Source organism: Haliaeetus albicilla, chromosome 9 (genome assembly GCF_947461875.1).
Source record: "Haliaeetus albicilla chromosome 9, bHalAlb1.1, whole genome shotgun sequence".
Classification (NCBI taxonomy): Eukaryota; Metazoa; Chordata; class Aves; order Accipitriformes; family Accipitridae; genus Haliaeetus; species Haliaeetus albicilla.
Window position 1 is genome coordinate 6,321,718 of NC_091491.1, and position 15,227 is coordinate 6,336,944.

The window sequence follows — 15,227 nt, forward strand, 5'->3', positions numbered from 1 at the left end:
CAAGTTGCATGTAGACACGAGCTAAGATGGGTCTCCCCAGGCAGATGGCGGTTTAGGAGAGATTTGAAAGAGAAGCAACCTGCTCCATCCTTGAGACCAGATCCCGCCGGAGAATTAGACGGGCTGTGACCCATATAAGCTTGTTGGGGTGGAGAGGTTAAAGTATCCATCTGAGAAAAGCAGCTCGCAAAGAAGGAACGGGCAGGGGGTGGCGAGGTCTCGTGGCGGGGCTGACTTTTGGGGGGCTCTGCGGTTGCATCCCCCCTGGGGCCGAAGCACCTATTCTTGTCCTAAGCGATTCCTTCCCCTCAAGCCTGAGACTCCGAATGAAAATAAGTAGCATTACATCTTCCTAAATAAACCAAGACTCTGCCTTGCTCCAAGATACAGTAAAGCGTTAAAAGCCTTAAAATGCAAGAAAACAGCCGGCGCAGGTGCACCCTGCTCTCTGGATCGAGCAGCGCCATGGGGACAGGCTGCCTGCAGAGCGGAGCCGAGGCCAGCATCCCTGCCACGGTGGCGGAGAAGTGCTTCAACCCTTCGAACCTTCCCCCCCCTGCAATCTTGGGTATCAAACCAGCCTTTTTTTTTTTTTTTTTTTTTATTTACTTCTTCCTGTGCTGGCACCGGCCTGGGAGGAACCTGGTCTGGGCTGGAGAGAGATGTGCTGTGTCTGGCTGAGCATGCCGGCTCCGGGCGTCTGCATTCTTCTGGCCGCTTTCAGCTCCTGCACAAATTGAGGCTTCACGCTAAATGCATTACGCTGTATAACAATTAATCCCGTGCTACATATAGAAAGTCCTTACTCATCAATAATGCATGCGGGAGGAGTGATTTTCACTCTCAGTAATAAGGCTAAGACAATGGAAACAAGCAGGTAATGGAGAACATTTATAATGATGTTAATCTAATAATGAGTCTAATGCTGTTAAAAGTAAGACTGCAAACTGGATGCATCCAAAGATAGATTATTTCAAGCATTCATTAACTGATGCCTAATTAATGCCCAATTAGAGAGATGCTACATGGGAAATGGTTTGGACAGTCGGACGAATTCATTCCAATCACTGAAACCTCAGTCAAAAGCAGGAGGCAGCAGAAGGACACTAAGCAGAAGCCGGGGTGACTCAGGGCATCAGTGGGAGAAAGCCAGGAGATAAACACCCCCTTGCTGGTTTTATCCCTGTCAGCAGGGCTTTGTTTTTATTCACTTCACCGGCAGGTTTCTGTAGGATTTTTCCGTGCCGCCTTTGAAGCTCTTCCTACCTGGTGAGCTCCGACACACATGCTGGTGACCCTCCATCTGCCTCGCAACCTTTACAAGATGAAGTTGAAAGGGCTGCATCGGGAATAACGAGTTCAACAAGTTAGGCAGGGTCTAACTCTCAGGGGAGCTGGGCTGGGACCTCTCGGGAAGCTCCCACATTGCTTTCCAGCCTGGGAAGCCCAGTGAGACCCAAGTGCTCATGGCTGTCTGGTCCCAGTGGGGCTCAGCTGCTGGCCATCACAATGCTGGTGTTACCAGCCTCAGGAGCTTCAGGGCTCCGTGACCACAGCCTCTTTGCTTCTTGGGGGTCTCATTCCCAGATCCAAACTGTGACTGAGCCCAGGGCATCCCAGGAGCAGCTTCTCACAGCACTAGGCAATCAGCAGCTTTTATGGGCTTGGAGGGAAAGCATCCTTGATGAGACCATGTGCTTTGAGTGCATCCACTGGGGAGTCCACAGGTTTCCTCTTTCCAAGTCCTGCCCACCTAATTATTTTTTCTAAGCATCTGTCCTTCTGTTTCTCCATTCTCCTTACCCCCGAGTTGCAGCACGTAGGTAGAAAGAAATATTTCAAACACAATTAATAAGAAAGCAAGCCATCCCTAGCTTTTCTTCCTACCATCGTACTCTTGGGAAGCTGAGAACCAGCAACACCCCAGACTATCCCCACCACCGTCCAGGACTGTGGGAGTCACATCTCCCTCTCCGTAGGAACTCCAGCCACTAACTTGCAAACGCCTGTTAATTAAAGACATGGACTCAGTTCCCTCTGACCTTTACCTCCGGAGTTCTCGCTGCAGGCAAGGAGCCGTTAAACACTGTGCTCCCTTTCGGCAGGAGCCTCTACCTTGGCCGTGCTCCAGGGACACCCAGGCTGCCTTCGTCCATCGCCGCGCGTTGCTAACAGCCTCCTGTCATCGCCATCCCTATAAGTGAAATCGTGTATGCTCCCAGATCCCTGCCCGGCTCCACCTCCCGTCAGTAATCCCGTTAGCCTGGCAACTGTCGTGTCACGGAAGAGCGCATAAAACTGTTGTTTAGAAGCAATATGTAATCTTCCAACCTGCTGCTTATAGCTGGGAGATGGTTTATTGATTCAGACCCTTGTGATTTGGTATTTGCAATAACAGACTCCGCATGTGGGAGATCGTCACAGCGCTTGTGCCTGGCAGGATTTTACTAATAAACATAAGACTTACAGAAGGCTTCGTACTTCAGTGTCACCGAGGTAAGATGGGGACTATGAAGCCATCCCACCTTGGCGAAGCACGTCCGTGGGTAAAAAAAACCAGCAGAATCTATCTGCAAACTTAGCTTTATCTTTACCATTGTTATCTGGCATTCGGGTAATCACAATATCCTCAGGATACCGCTGTTTCCCAGGCTGCGCTTGCACGGCGAGTTGCAGCGAGGGCTCCTGTTTTGGCAGGCAGCGCTCGGTAGTCAGCGCCGGCACGATGCTCCCACCAGCACAGCCCCTTTCTCATCTCAAAGGCATGACAGCAAAGCCAAAACGGTACAGTGGTGACTTGGAGAACGTTCTTTTTCCTACACAGCCGTAGGAGTTGTCGCGAATTAAACATTCCCGACTTACAGCCCCTTTCTGGCAGCGGCACAGGAATGAGACATCCCTCCTGGTAGCCGATGCTTAATTTCTGAAGGGCAGCTCCTAGAAGAAGTCCCCCCCCTTCTCATCGCAGCCAAGGCTTGGGCCAACACTTTGGCTAGCGATGCTATTTTTTTTTCTATTAACGGCCCAGTCAGAGATGACTGCCTCTTACCGGTGATTTATGGAGAGTCTGAATAACCCAGTTTATCTAAAAATGTGACAACTTTGCCTTGAAAGGATGGGTCCAGATGGACGGGTCACCTGCTGTTAACTAAACGGTAATAGATCTCCATACCAGGCAAAAGGCAACGGTAACCGTGGAGTTATATTTCAAACACAATTAATAAGAAAACAGTGATTTTTTTCTTGCCTCCCACTTGTATTCAGCTGTAGGCACTGAAAAGAGGGACTGTAAAAGCCCAAGGGGTCCAGGCTCCTGGACTAGCTGGTGATAATGACATAGAGTAATTAGAGATGAACTCCACTTCCACTCTCGTTTTTCAGATTATTACAAGCTGAGTGCAAGGCGAGGACTCGTGGGCAGGATGGCACCGGCAGCTGTATGCCGCTCCGATGTTACTCCTTTCCCCTGTAAAGTCCAGAGGCAGAATTCATTAGACATGAGCAAATTTTGCGTGTAAGAGGAAAAAGCCAAATCTAGGAGGAAAATCTGAATGAGAAATGACAAGTCTGGTGCAATGAGTCTGAAAAGCCACTCGGCGCAGAAGGAATAGCCTGAAAGCAAGCCTGGTGCGAGGAGTGGGAGCGAGACGGGAACGGGGCGGCGAAACCGGCACTCTAAGAGCTGAGCAGAGGGAGGGGATGATTACTGCCTTGCTCACCGCTTCTTCTCGGCAGCGAGAAAGCCCTGGTCACAAGCACGTACTGTAGCATTAGAGGATGCAATATGCTTTGCCACAGGACATCCATTTAAAAATATGTCTGAGCATCCCACTTCCAAACGGGAGTTTTCAGTTCAGCCTTTTCCACCAACTGCTGACAACATATTTTCCTGTAAATCACTTGGTTTTCAGGGTGGATGGTGGTGTCTAACAACTGTAGTAAAAAGAGATGGTGGGGATGGGTCTGTGTCTTTGGGGGAGGTGGGCATGCTGTGCAGATGCACTGCACACGTGTAATTTTAGGTGGTTCGCTGGGAATTGCTAAAGCTTTTCCACTCTGATACGTAAGCGCGGGCGATTTAAGAGATGCGTTACAGGAGGGGTGGACGCCTACGTGGGTTTGTGTCTCCTCTGTTTGCTCTCACACCTTTGCACAGCGGCATTTCCTCAAACTGCGCTGCCTGCCTGCAGGCAAGGGGCTTTGCTGCCTGCACTGCCAGCGTGAATTCTCACCGAGAAAGTTTCTCCTGCCTGTTTTGAGCTGGGAGCACAACCGCCTGCCGGTTGCAGGCAGGGCGAGGAGGGAGGGAGTGCTCCATACATTGCGTTTAAACTACCACGGGTGATGAGCCCACTCATCGCAGCCGTGTGGGTCATTCCTGAGCGAAAATGAGGGCTGAGTTAATTGGGGGTGTTTTTCACCCGGAATAGTCCCCACGGCGGCGGTGGGTGGGCAGGGAGGTGCCCGAGTCCCCGCTGACACCGCTCTCCCCTCTCTCCGCACAGGGGGGTTTGCAGAGCTGCTGCTGGTGCTGCTGGGGCTGAAGGTGCCCGGCACCCTGGGCTGCCCCACCGACTGCGTGTGCTACCCGTCGCCGATGACCGTCAGCTGCCAGGCTCACAACTTCGTCACCATCCCCGAGGGCATCCCTGAGGACAGCGAGAGGATCTTCCTCCAGAACAACCAGATCACCTTATTGCTGCGGGGCCACTTCAGCCCCTCCATGGTCACCCTCTGGATCTATTCCAACAACATCACCTTCATCGACCCCAACACCTTCGACGGGTTCGTCAACCTGGAAGAGCTGGACCTGGGGGACAACCGCTACTTAAGGGCTTTAGCTGCAGACACTTTCCAAGGGCTGGTGAAACTCCACGCCTTGTACCTGTACAAGTGCGGGCTGAGCTCCCTCCCCAGCGGGATATTCGGTGGCCTCCACAACCTGCAATACCTTTACCTGCAAGACAACCACATCGAGTTTCTTCAGGATGATATTTTTGTTGACTTGGTTAACCTCAGCCATCTTTTTCTCCATGGAAACAAGCTCTGGAGCCTCCATCAGAACACGTTCAGGGGACTAATAAACCTGGATCGGCTGCTCATCCATCAAAATCAGCTGCAGTGGATTCACAGGCGGGCTTTTCACGACCTCCGAAGATTGACCACCCTTTTCCTGTTCAATAACAGCCTCTCGGAGCTGCAGGGGGACTGCCTGGCCCACCTGGGAGCCCTGGAGTTTCTCAGGCTGAACGGGAACCCATGGAGCTGCGATTGCAAAGCCCGTTCGCTCTGGGAATGGCTGCACAGGTTCAGAGGCTCCAGCTCCAGCGTCATCTGCGAGTCCCCCGAGCAGATGCACGGCAAGGACCTCAAGGTGCTAAGAGCGGAAGACTTTAGGAACTGTTCAGGCTCCGAGTCGCTCCATCAGATTAAAACACATACTTTCTCCACAGCGGACAGAGGAGCCTCCAAAATCCACCACCCTCACCACTCCTCCAAGGAGAAGGGGAAGGAAAGAGGGGCTGAGAACAGTTTGCACAGCAGCCAGCCCGCCGCCCCCCCCGGCTCCCGGCCGGGCTACCGCAAACCCGGCAAGAACTGTACCAGCCACAAAAGCCGTAACCGAACCTCTAAACCGGTATCCTTGGGGCCGCGGAAAAACGGGCAGGAGGTTCCAGACTATGTGCCTGATTATCAGCACAAATTCAGTTTCGGGGCGATGCCGACGCTCTCCCCCAAACGCAAGGGTAAGTGTACCCGGCGGACACCCATCCGCCCCCCCAGCGGGGTGCAGCAGGCAGCCGGCTGCTCGGGGCTCAGGGCATCGCTCCTGGTTTTTATGATGGTGTTAGCAGCCGTCATACGCTGAGCCCCCGGCTGCGGACGGAGCGAATCTGTACTGCCACCAATCTACAAAGGACCAGAGTTTCTTTTCTTCTTCTTTTTTTGTACGTGGAGAGTGTTGGCCTGGTGAAAGGAAGAACGTTGTCTCGGCTTCTGACGGTCTCTCCGTGCCCGGCCGGGCTGCCAACGCGGACTGTGCCGAACGCAGCGGGAGCGGATTAAAAGGCATTATCACACCTTGTCACAAACAGCCTAACCGAGCACCTACAACAAAAAAAAAGCCAACCTTACAAAAAGCAGATAACAGGGACGGTAGCCAATTCGTCGGTGACAACAACCGGACAAATGGACTGTATCCACGCTCTTGTGAAATCCTGTTCATTTGAGAGCGCTCTGAACGACCCCTCCAATTACCGAAAGGAACATAATTGCTGTAAAAATGATCACCAATTAAGCCTACACTGTTTCTCTGAAAGCGAGTGCAAGGACACTGATACCGATGTAGTAAGGACATTGGTTCTCCCACGTTTTAGCCCTTTTGGCTCCAAACCCAGAGGCCAAAGTTGGCTGGGAATCGCTTAGAAGACAATCTCAAACCCCTGAATATCTCAGGCATTACAGCAGAACAGGGCTTGCCTGCTGGGCTTGGAGTAGCCAACAACCAAAGGAAAGACTGATTAGAGGCGGAATTAAACAAAAAAAACCCCCCAACAAACCCAACACTTAAAGAAATGAGGTACCCGCAGGAGGTGCGTTTTTTTGTAACCATGTTCACACATCTGAAAAAACCCCAACCCCAACAAATGCACAGGCTCCTCCCCCTTCCCCTCAATTATCCATATGTATGTCTTATAATGTTTATAAACTATATGGAAACTATATCTTCAGAACTAAGGATTGTATTGTTGAATTTATAGCAGACCAGTATATGATTTTTTTTCTCGAAAAAAACAAACCGGCAGCAGTGCCTACAGATGCTGAAAGCCATCGGGCGGGCTCAGTACGCGCGGGGGAACCACAGCGGACCAATGTTCTCAGCAATTCAGAGCACCAAACTTTGGGAGGGGTGGGTGGGGTGGTTGTACGCGATGCAGCAAAGTCCATATCCAGAGAGCCAAAACTCACCCTTACATCCTAATTTGTAACCGGGGGGAGAGAGAGATTAATTAGTCCAAATAAATAGAGCCATAGAGCTCTGTCTCCGGAGAGCGCTGCAAGGCCCCGGGGAGGAAAGGGGCTTTTTGGGGGGCTGGAGGCAGAGAGGGGCTTCCCAGCTGTGTCGGTGGCGTGAGGACCTTTATAGCTGGACTAAGGTTTTCACTGGGGCAGCAAGGAGCAGTTCCCAGGCTGCGGACAGTCCTGACAGCGTTAGGAGAGATTTTGTTTCTTAAAAGGAACAGCTTGTGTCACGGGAAGAGTCAGAGAAGGGGGAAACTACAGCTCGTTGAGGACCGGCGAGAAGCGCAGTACCCAGGGTTTCTGGTCCGCCACAGGAGAGAAAAATAAATGGTCCAAGACAGCCGTACGAAGGGGGTTGTGGCTAGGTGGAGGAGAGGGAGCAGATCTGCTTGTTCCCCTCGTCCCGGATTAAACCCCACAGCGGAGGGATGCGTTTGCTGGTCGGGGGAACGGCAGAGCCGGCGGCATCACCGACAGCAGCCCACGGGCTCGGGGAGGTGCTGCCCAAATTCTGCAGTCGGTGTGAATTCCCTGTCAGCGTGGATACGCGAGACCAAACAGACACTGAAGTTAATGAAACAAGGGAAATAAAAGTGATCTTGGACAAGAAAAGGCTGCTGTTCATTTCGTAACGATATCCCAGCGGTGGCACGTTTCTAGCCCGTAGCTCACGTGTGGGGCTGGAAAGCCCAAAGGAAACGGCTTGCGTTTTCCATCAGACACACCACTAGCTTCAGGAAGAACGGGCTAAGCTCGGGAAATCCGCTCTCCCAACCGCTTTGGGGATGGGGAGAGGGTATTTACGCAGCGGCAGGTTCCCTGGAGGTAGCTGGAAATGAAAAGGGAAACTCCCAAGCGAAAAAAAGAAGAAAATTCCCCAATGAGCTTATTTTTAAGAGTGGTTGGGTGCTGGGAGCACGCAGCTGGGGGGGGAACGGCCTCTTCTGTCGGTCTCGCAAGCAAGGAGGGGCAGGGGCTTGGATGCTTCACTTTTAAATACCCTTCTTGGGGAATAGCAGGAGTAACTCTGGGAGGAGAAAGGAAGAGGTTACTTCATCAAGCCCTCTCCTTTCCAGCTCCTACCCAAACTTTTCTGTCTACAGGGCTCTAAAGCTCCACTAAAGGGATGTCCAATGCAGCCAGAACAAATAATCCGTGATCTGAAATAGCTCCCTCATGTCCTACTCTCTATAACCAATAGCAACTGAATGAGTCTGGCACTGTCCCTTAGAAGTGGAGAATGTTGTTATGTTGGTTATTTCGTTTCATACTCTGGAAATCAAAGCTCTCAGTGGGAGAATGAAGAAGAGAAGCACTTTATTAATTTTTTTTAAGTCTGCGTGTAACTCCTGTAATATAGGAGTGAAATGTCAGCACAGGAGATGCTAATGTTTTATAAATGATTTGGGTGCAGCAGGCACAATGGATAGTCTTTGAGATGAATTATATTAGAACAGACTATGCCTGGCTCAAAACCATAATTGTATTTTTAGTATCTTTTCCTTTAACATGTAGGAAAAATAAAGGCAACTCCATGGTGTATTACAAGCCTTGTCAATCAAGTGCTCTAACTCCTAGCAATAAAGGCTACTGTTTAAAAACCAGAAGGGAGACATGATACACTGCTAAATAGGAGGTGTCGCTTGACATGGACTATAAGTTTCTGATGTTCCTCCTGCCTTCCCCTTAGCTGCTGTCCCTCCCTGCACCCATCCTTCCTCCACAACCACAGCTCTTTGAGGATAAACTAAATTTTTATGGCATGCTCTGACACTTAGTCTCAATAACTAACTTCCCATCTGCATAGTTCAGCTCTACCACAGCCCCTGGTTCACGCTCGTGTGTTTTTTTCCCCCCATCCCTTCATACAGCATGTCTTCATGCATTTTGAATGTTGCTCTGAGGGCTGGCATAAATCCCCTTTTCTCTAAAGCAGCACTCCCACAGCCTCAAACCATGCATCTCTCCAGTCAAGCAGACACAGGTATAACCACGACTTGCCAGAGATAGTCTGGCTCAGGCTGGAGATAAGTTGGAGAAATTTGGGATTTAATTAGAATCAATCCCAGACACCAAAGGTTTGACAGGGAGGTCCCTGGGGTAAAGGGCTGAACCCCCGAGGTGGTGGTAAGCCTCACGGCCACTGGGCAGCGGTCCACGTGCTCCGATTTGGACAGGCTGGATCAATGGGGTGAGGCCAACGGGATGAGATTCAAGAAGGCAAAGCGCCGGATCCTGCGCGTGGGTCACAACCACCCCATGCAATGCTGCAGGCTTGGGGAAGAGCGGCTGGAAAGCCGCCTGGCAGAAAAGGACCTGGGGGTGCTGGTTGACAGCCGGCTGAATATGAGCCAGCAGTGAGCCCAGGTGGCCAAGAAGGCCAACGGCATCCTGGCTTGTATAAGAAATAGTGTGGCCAGCAGGACTAGGCAAGTGATTGAGCCCCCCATACTCAGCACTGGTGAGGCCGCACCTCGAATACTGTGTTCGGTTTTGGGCCCCTCACTGCAAGAAAGACATTGAGTTGCTGGAGCGTGTCCAGAGAAGGGCAACGATGGTGGTGAAGGGTCTGGAGCACAAGTCCTGTGAGGAGCGGCTGAGGGAACTGGGATTGTTAAGTCTAGAGAAAAGGAGGCTGAGGGGAGACCTTATCGCTCTCTACAACTGCCTGAAGGGGGGTTGTAGTGACATGGGGGTCAGTCTCTTTTCCTAAGTAACAAGCCATAGGACGAGAGGAAACGGCCTCCAGTTGGGCCAGGGAGGTTTAGATTGAATATTGGGAAAAATTTCTTCACCGAAAGGGTTATCGTGCATTGGAACAGACTGCCCGGGGAAGTGGTGGAGTCACCGTCCCTGGAGGTATTTCAAAGACGTGTGGACGTGGCGCTTAGGGACACGGTTTAGTGGTGGACTTGGCAGTGTTAGGTTAACGGTTGGGCTTGATGATCTGAAGGGTGTTTTCCAACCTAAACGATTCTATGATTCTATAAACCTAAACCCTTCCGTGCTCCACAGCTCCACCTGGGCTCCCCTGGCCGTGCCACCGTACGCCTTCCCAGCGAGGGGGGATCAGCCATGAACGGGTGCCGTTCGCTATCACCAGCTCAGCCTTCGGACGTGCATCGATTCCCCTCTCCAGGGTGCAGGCAGACAGGCTGCCTGTTGCAGACGTGGTTAGACGCTGCCGATAGCTCCCCACAGCTCGGCTGCAAGCTCTAAACGCCTCCCTTGGGAAACGTGTCACTTGAGCATTTATTTGCTCATCGGTTTTCCGTTCCTTTAGCGTTCTCCGGTCTGCCACCCGCACCATGCGCTGCTCCGGCAGACGAGACGAGTCTTTGTTGCTGCGGCTGCCTTCCCCTTCTTTGCATCAGTGAGCTTTAATGCTCTAACTTTGGGCTGTTCATGCAAATCCTTTCCATTAAAAAAAAAAAATATGGCAGAGAACCCAGAAGAGACCCCAGACTGTGCCTCTGGAAACTCACCCTTGGTGGCAGAATCCCGTTTCATGAGTCGGAGCCAATTTTCTCTCCATTGTACCACTTTTCCACAGTTTCATCCCATAATTGCTAATACAGAGCTTTTCATACATGCTTTGAAAAAACAAACCATACGACACCACATCTCTTTTATCCTCCCAGGCAGGATGAAAACCAAACACCTCATGGATATTGAGAATAAATTTTTAGTTTATCAGTCTAAACCAAGACCACAAATCTGCAGTTTCTCTTATATTCCCCATTGCTTCCCAGACAACACTTGTGCCCCCCTCCCAGCACCAAATCCAAATTATTTCCTTTGTCTCAAAGTTGCTCTGCAACACGTACCCTGCTTTAGAAAGACAGAGCAGAACAAAAACATCGCTTCACATTTCTTGTAAGCTAAATAACACTTTTTGTGGTCCTTCAAAGTTCACCCTTCCCTAAATCCTCCGTTTGTGTATGCTTTCCCTGTTCTAGCTTCAGCCACATCCCTGGGAACACTTCCCAAGATCCGATTTCCCAAGATCCCATATCCCATTGCATGACCAAGACTATTTCCCTTTCCATCGCTTACTGTCTCCTTGAGGTCTTGTAGGTTGACATCATTCCTCTGTTGCACCAGCCCTCTTCTCTCCCTTGACGCATCCAGCTGCCCCCGGGCTCACGACTACTTTGGTGAAACACGAGATCACCGACACCAGACGATGCCGATGGGAACGGTGGTTGCAGGGATGCTCTTGTATGGCTGACCGTGTCGGAGTTCGTGGGTTACAGATGGAAGCAAAAGCAACTACGAAAACAGGACACGGAGGACTGCAGCGGTGCTCACGTTTTGCAATGTGTATTTTTGGGAAGGTGTCACGCTGGCATCGCTGGCGAGCCAAACCACCTCTCTACCCACATAAAAGCAGCCCCAGGAGCGGCACCCCTCCAGAGTCCCCATCCATCTCGCTCTCTCCCAATACACTTGATCCTCCCCTCTCCCGGAGAAATGGCCTTCAAAGGGGAGAAGGATCTTTCATCTCAGTGACCACCTCAGTCCCTGGTCCCCGCTCAACGGCAGCCAATTAGGCGAACAAAAGCAAGTGTTATAACGCAAGTCCCTTGCTACCCGGCTCATTGCTGTAAGGAACCGCTCACTAAAATCCATTTTTTTCCCCACCCCATGAATATGGGTGAACTTCTCCCCACGCCCAGCCACTCTGCAGACGCATCTTTATCTCTCTGCAGGCTCCTCGGCTCATCCCCACCCTCAATCCCCACAACCCGAGTCCTTTCCAGAGCTGCCCTCCATCCTCTTCCTCCTTTGTGAAAACAGAATCAAAATAACTGTTTAACAAATCAGCCATTACCTTCTCCCATGTCACCAATTCCCTGCTATCATGTCGTAATTGGCCAATTTTCTCTTTTACCTTCTCTCTGCTCTGAATACGTCTCGGGAAGCTCTGATTGTGTGTTAAAATATCCTCCCTAATTCACTGCTCAATATCTCTTTCTGCTCTTCTAATTGCCCTTTTAACTTCCTTCTAATTTTTTTATAAATCTCCTAATCCTCTTCCTGCACAAGTTGTTTACACGCACCGGAGAATGTATATGTATTAGCAGATGTTCCTGGGTAAATAATGCACAAAAGAATATTACTGCTTCACGCAAGCTGCAATTACTGCTTTCCTCAGAATAAGCCCTGTTTAACCCTCCTATTTAGGGCACACGCCCCTGCTCTTGCTGCACATCTCCAGGCTATTTCACTCCTGCTGCAGAACATTAACACCACCAGCTCCATCACAGCTCGCTCTCTATCTTCTAGAAAAAAAGAAGAAAAAAAAAAAAAAGAAAGAATCGAAGGATAAAGGGAATGGTACAGTTATGTTCCAACAAATCTTTTTTTTTTCAGGAACACAGCTAGAAGAAACAAAACAAAATAGCTACACAACTTGAACACAGCGGCACAACCCCAAGTAATAAACAAATTTGATAGTCTTGGTGCTTTTGATTTATGGACAGCTTACTGCGCCGCCCGCTCTCAGGGAGTCAGTTGTCAAAGCCCTTGTGCCGCAGACAGGCAGAGGGTCAGGCAGGCGCTGTTTGCCATCCGCTTTGTAAACGACTTCCTAAAATTACTCAAAATTTCCTTTCTCTTTTCCATTCCTTCTCTCAATTTGTTTGCGGTCTCCTTCTCACAAAACACTGCAGTACCCACCAGATGTTTTGAATTCTGCATTTTCCAGCTAAAGGGTAATGCTAAATCATGGGTTTAAAGTTACACATCTCATTCAGATGAAAAGACTCGGGTCATCGCCCAGGGAAAGCAACCCTGGGTCCAGGCAGAAGTCAGTGTTTTGCAATCCAATCCTCAATCTTACTTGGGGACAAAAGGCATCGCTGGTACCGGGAAGCTCCAGGAGATGGGGGCTATTTTGTACTTACAGCTGACACTTACAGAGGCACCCTCCTGCTGCCTAAATACCAAATCGTAATGAACAATAATGTTCTGGCCACCAGCACATCTCTGGGCATAGCATCCGTGTCTGTCAGCTCCATCCTGCCAAAACCAGGTCCTGTTACACCCCGCAAGGCTGCCTGCACCCGCGCCGAGCATCGCGCCTGCCTGCAGCCACCTGCCCAGGGGACGGAAGATTAAAAAAAATGGAGAGGGAGGAAAACCAAAATCAGATGGAAACAGTAAAAGCTCACCTCCTGCTTTTCAGAGGCTGCTCTGCCATGCAGGGTCAAAAGCAAAATGCTTCTATTAAAATACAAAATTGTTCCTATGACAGACTATGGATTTCCGAGGCCATTATGGAATAACGAAACTCTCGGCTATTTGCTGACTCGCCCAGAAAGATTTCCATTTCTTCCCCACATCCGTATGCTTTATTTCCCAGAGAAGCAGATCCCACTCCCAGCAAGGGTTGCTATCCCCAGAGACGGATTTTGTTTGCTTCAATTTGAGCTGCACCAGTTTCATTTGATCCCCCTCACCCCGCGGTTCCTTCGGGCAGGTACCGCAGCATCCTCAGCACAGGACTTTGTGCCGCACCTTCCCCACCTCACAGCCGAGATTTAACACCTCTACTTCAAGCCTACCAGTGTGACTTGGTTATTTTTTTTTCTTACAGACATAGTGAAACTTTTCTCAGATCTGATTTCTCAATAGTGCATACAAATTGAAAACATTTTCCAGGGTGAGCATAGTTATTCCCTCAGTCGATTCTTCTACAGCTAAAATATCCTGTAATCAAAGGTCTTGGCCTCTCACAGGTCTTCTCTGAAGAAGCATTTCTAGGTGGGCTGTCTCATGAACTGCCTTGCATGCTCTCATGTCCTCAGAATAAGCCCTGTTCAACCCTCCTGGGAGTTCACAGAGTATCCATATTATTTTCAAGTCATGCCTTAACCTCATTCTGAAATATAAAAATTAAAAAAATAATAATTTAAAAGGAAAAGCAGAGTGACCCTTTTGCCAAAGGGTCCTGAGAAGGACCAAACATGCAAAACCCATTGGCGCACAGGGTCGGCTGCGAGTGCCCTGTCCCCCAGGAGAACCCCTGTTGCTGGAGAGACCTTACCACATTTTCAGGGGTTCCTGATAGAAGGAGACCCTGAGACACTTGCTCCTCTCCAGCTCTTACACTAATGTTTTCCTAAAGGCACAGCTCGGGGTTGCAGCCCCGCAAAGGAGAGCGGCGCGTGGAGCGGCGAAACCGCATCCTTGCCATCGCAGGAAGACTTCTCGACTCTTTCCTGCATCTACTTAGCACGTAGAAAGCAGAAGGAAACAAGAGAACACACACATATGGGGCCCCCGTTAAACCTGAACTAAATATACCATGGGATGCTAACAGCCTGCCTTGACTTGCCGGTGCTTCAGCTGGCACGGCAGGACCCCGACCATCAGGTTCGTTGGGCAGCTGGAAGGGTTTTCCGCAGAGCAAATGCGGGAAACCTCCGAAATCCCCCTCCGCACATGCTGTGAGCTCCGCTGCCAGCACAGCACTGCCCCGAAACGTTGGTGCCGGCATCCAGATGGCAAAGAGACACGGAGTAGCCCTGCCTGACAGCATTTCCTTCTGTGATATTCCATCTCCCTGCGTGCTTGTAGGAGCCCCTTCCCCGCAGCGGCCGAAGGTGCCGGGTGGGGAGCAGCACTGGGACCAGCCAAGGGCATCTGGGTGCCTGAGCTGCGCAGCACAGCGAGGCCAAGGATGCGCTTGCCATCCACCGGGTGGATCTCCGTGAAGGGAGATGGGAACCCTCAAGATTAAAACAGCGAGAGATGAGGCAAGCGTGCGGGAGAGGCAGGAGCAGCAGGAAGGAGAGCATACGTGCAGGCTGGAGCGGGTGCGCGCAGCCTTGCAAAGGGGGGGGGGAAGGGAAAGGTGGTCATATTTGACTCGAGGATGAAGGAAAGCCAGCTGAGAAATTATTAGAGGCAATTATGTGAGCAGAGTACGTGAAAAGTAATCCCAGCTGCAGGGAGCTGGGGGGGTTGGGGGGGAAGAAATCATGATGTGATTCAAGGGGGCCCAAGAGAAAAAGCACAAGAGCAGCGATGACCTGGTTTGCAGATGGATCCATTTCTATTTCTGCTCGGATGCTGAGCCTCATCCAGCGCGCTCAGCTCTCCGATGGCTTGCGTGACTTCTTCCCCGACTGGTGCAAGTGTCAGGCACGTGCATGTACTGCACGTCATCTGGGAATCACATTGGCCTTAACAGTCTG

The 15,227-nt window shown here is 50.7% G+C and overlaps 1 protein-coding gene and 1 pseudogene across 1 annotated transcript in view; both read left to right on the forward strand.

Moving 5' to 3' along the window:
* The window catches only part of RTN4RL1 (reticulon 4 receptor like 1), a 30,678-nt gene extending 23,043 nt beyond the window's left edge, over positions 1-7,635 (forward strand). Inside the window, exon 2 of the mRNA XM_069791266.1 lies at positions 4,506-7,635. Within this exon, the coding sequence (XP_069647367.1) occupies positions 4,506-5,869 (1,364 nt within the window). The 3' untranslated portion in view covers positions 5,870-7,635. The remainder of the gene's footprint in view (positions 1-4,505) is intronic.
* A 1,593-nt stretch (positions 7,636-9,228) lies between these two features.
* On the forward strand, positions 9,229-10,266 carry LOC138686936 (uncharacterized; annotated as a pseudogene).
* The last annotated feature ends 4,961 nt before the right edge of the window (positions 10,267-15,227 follow it).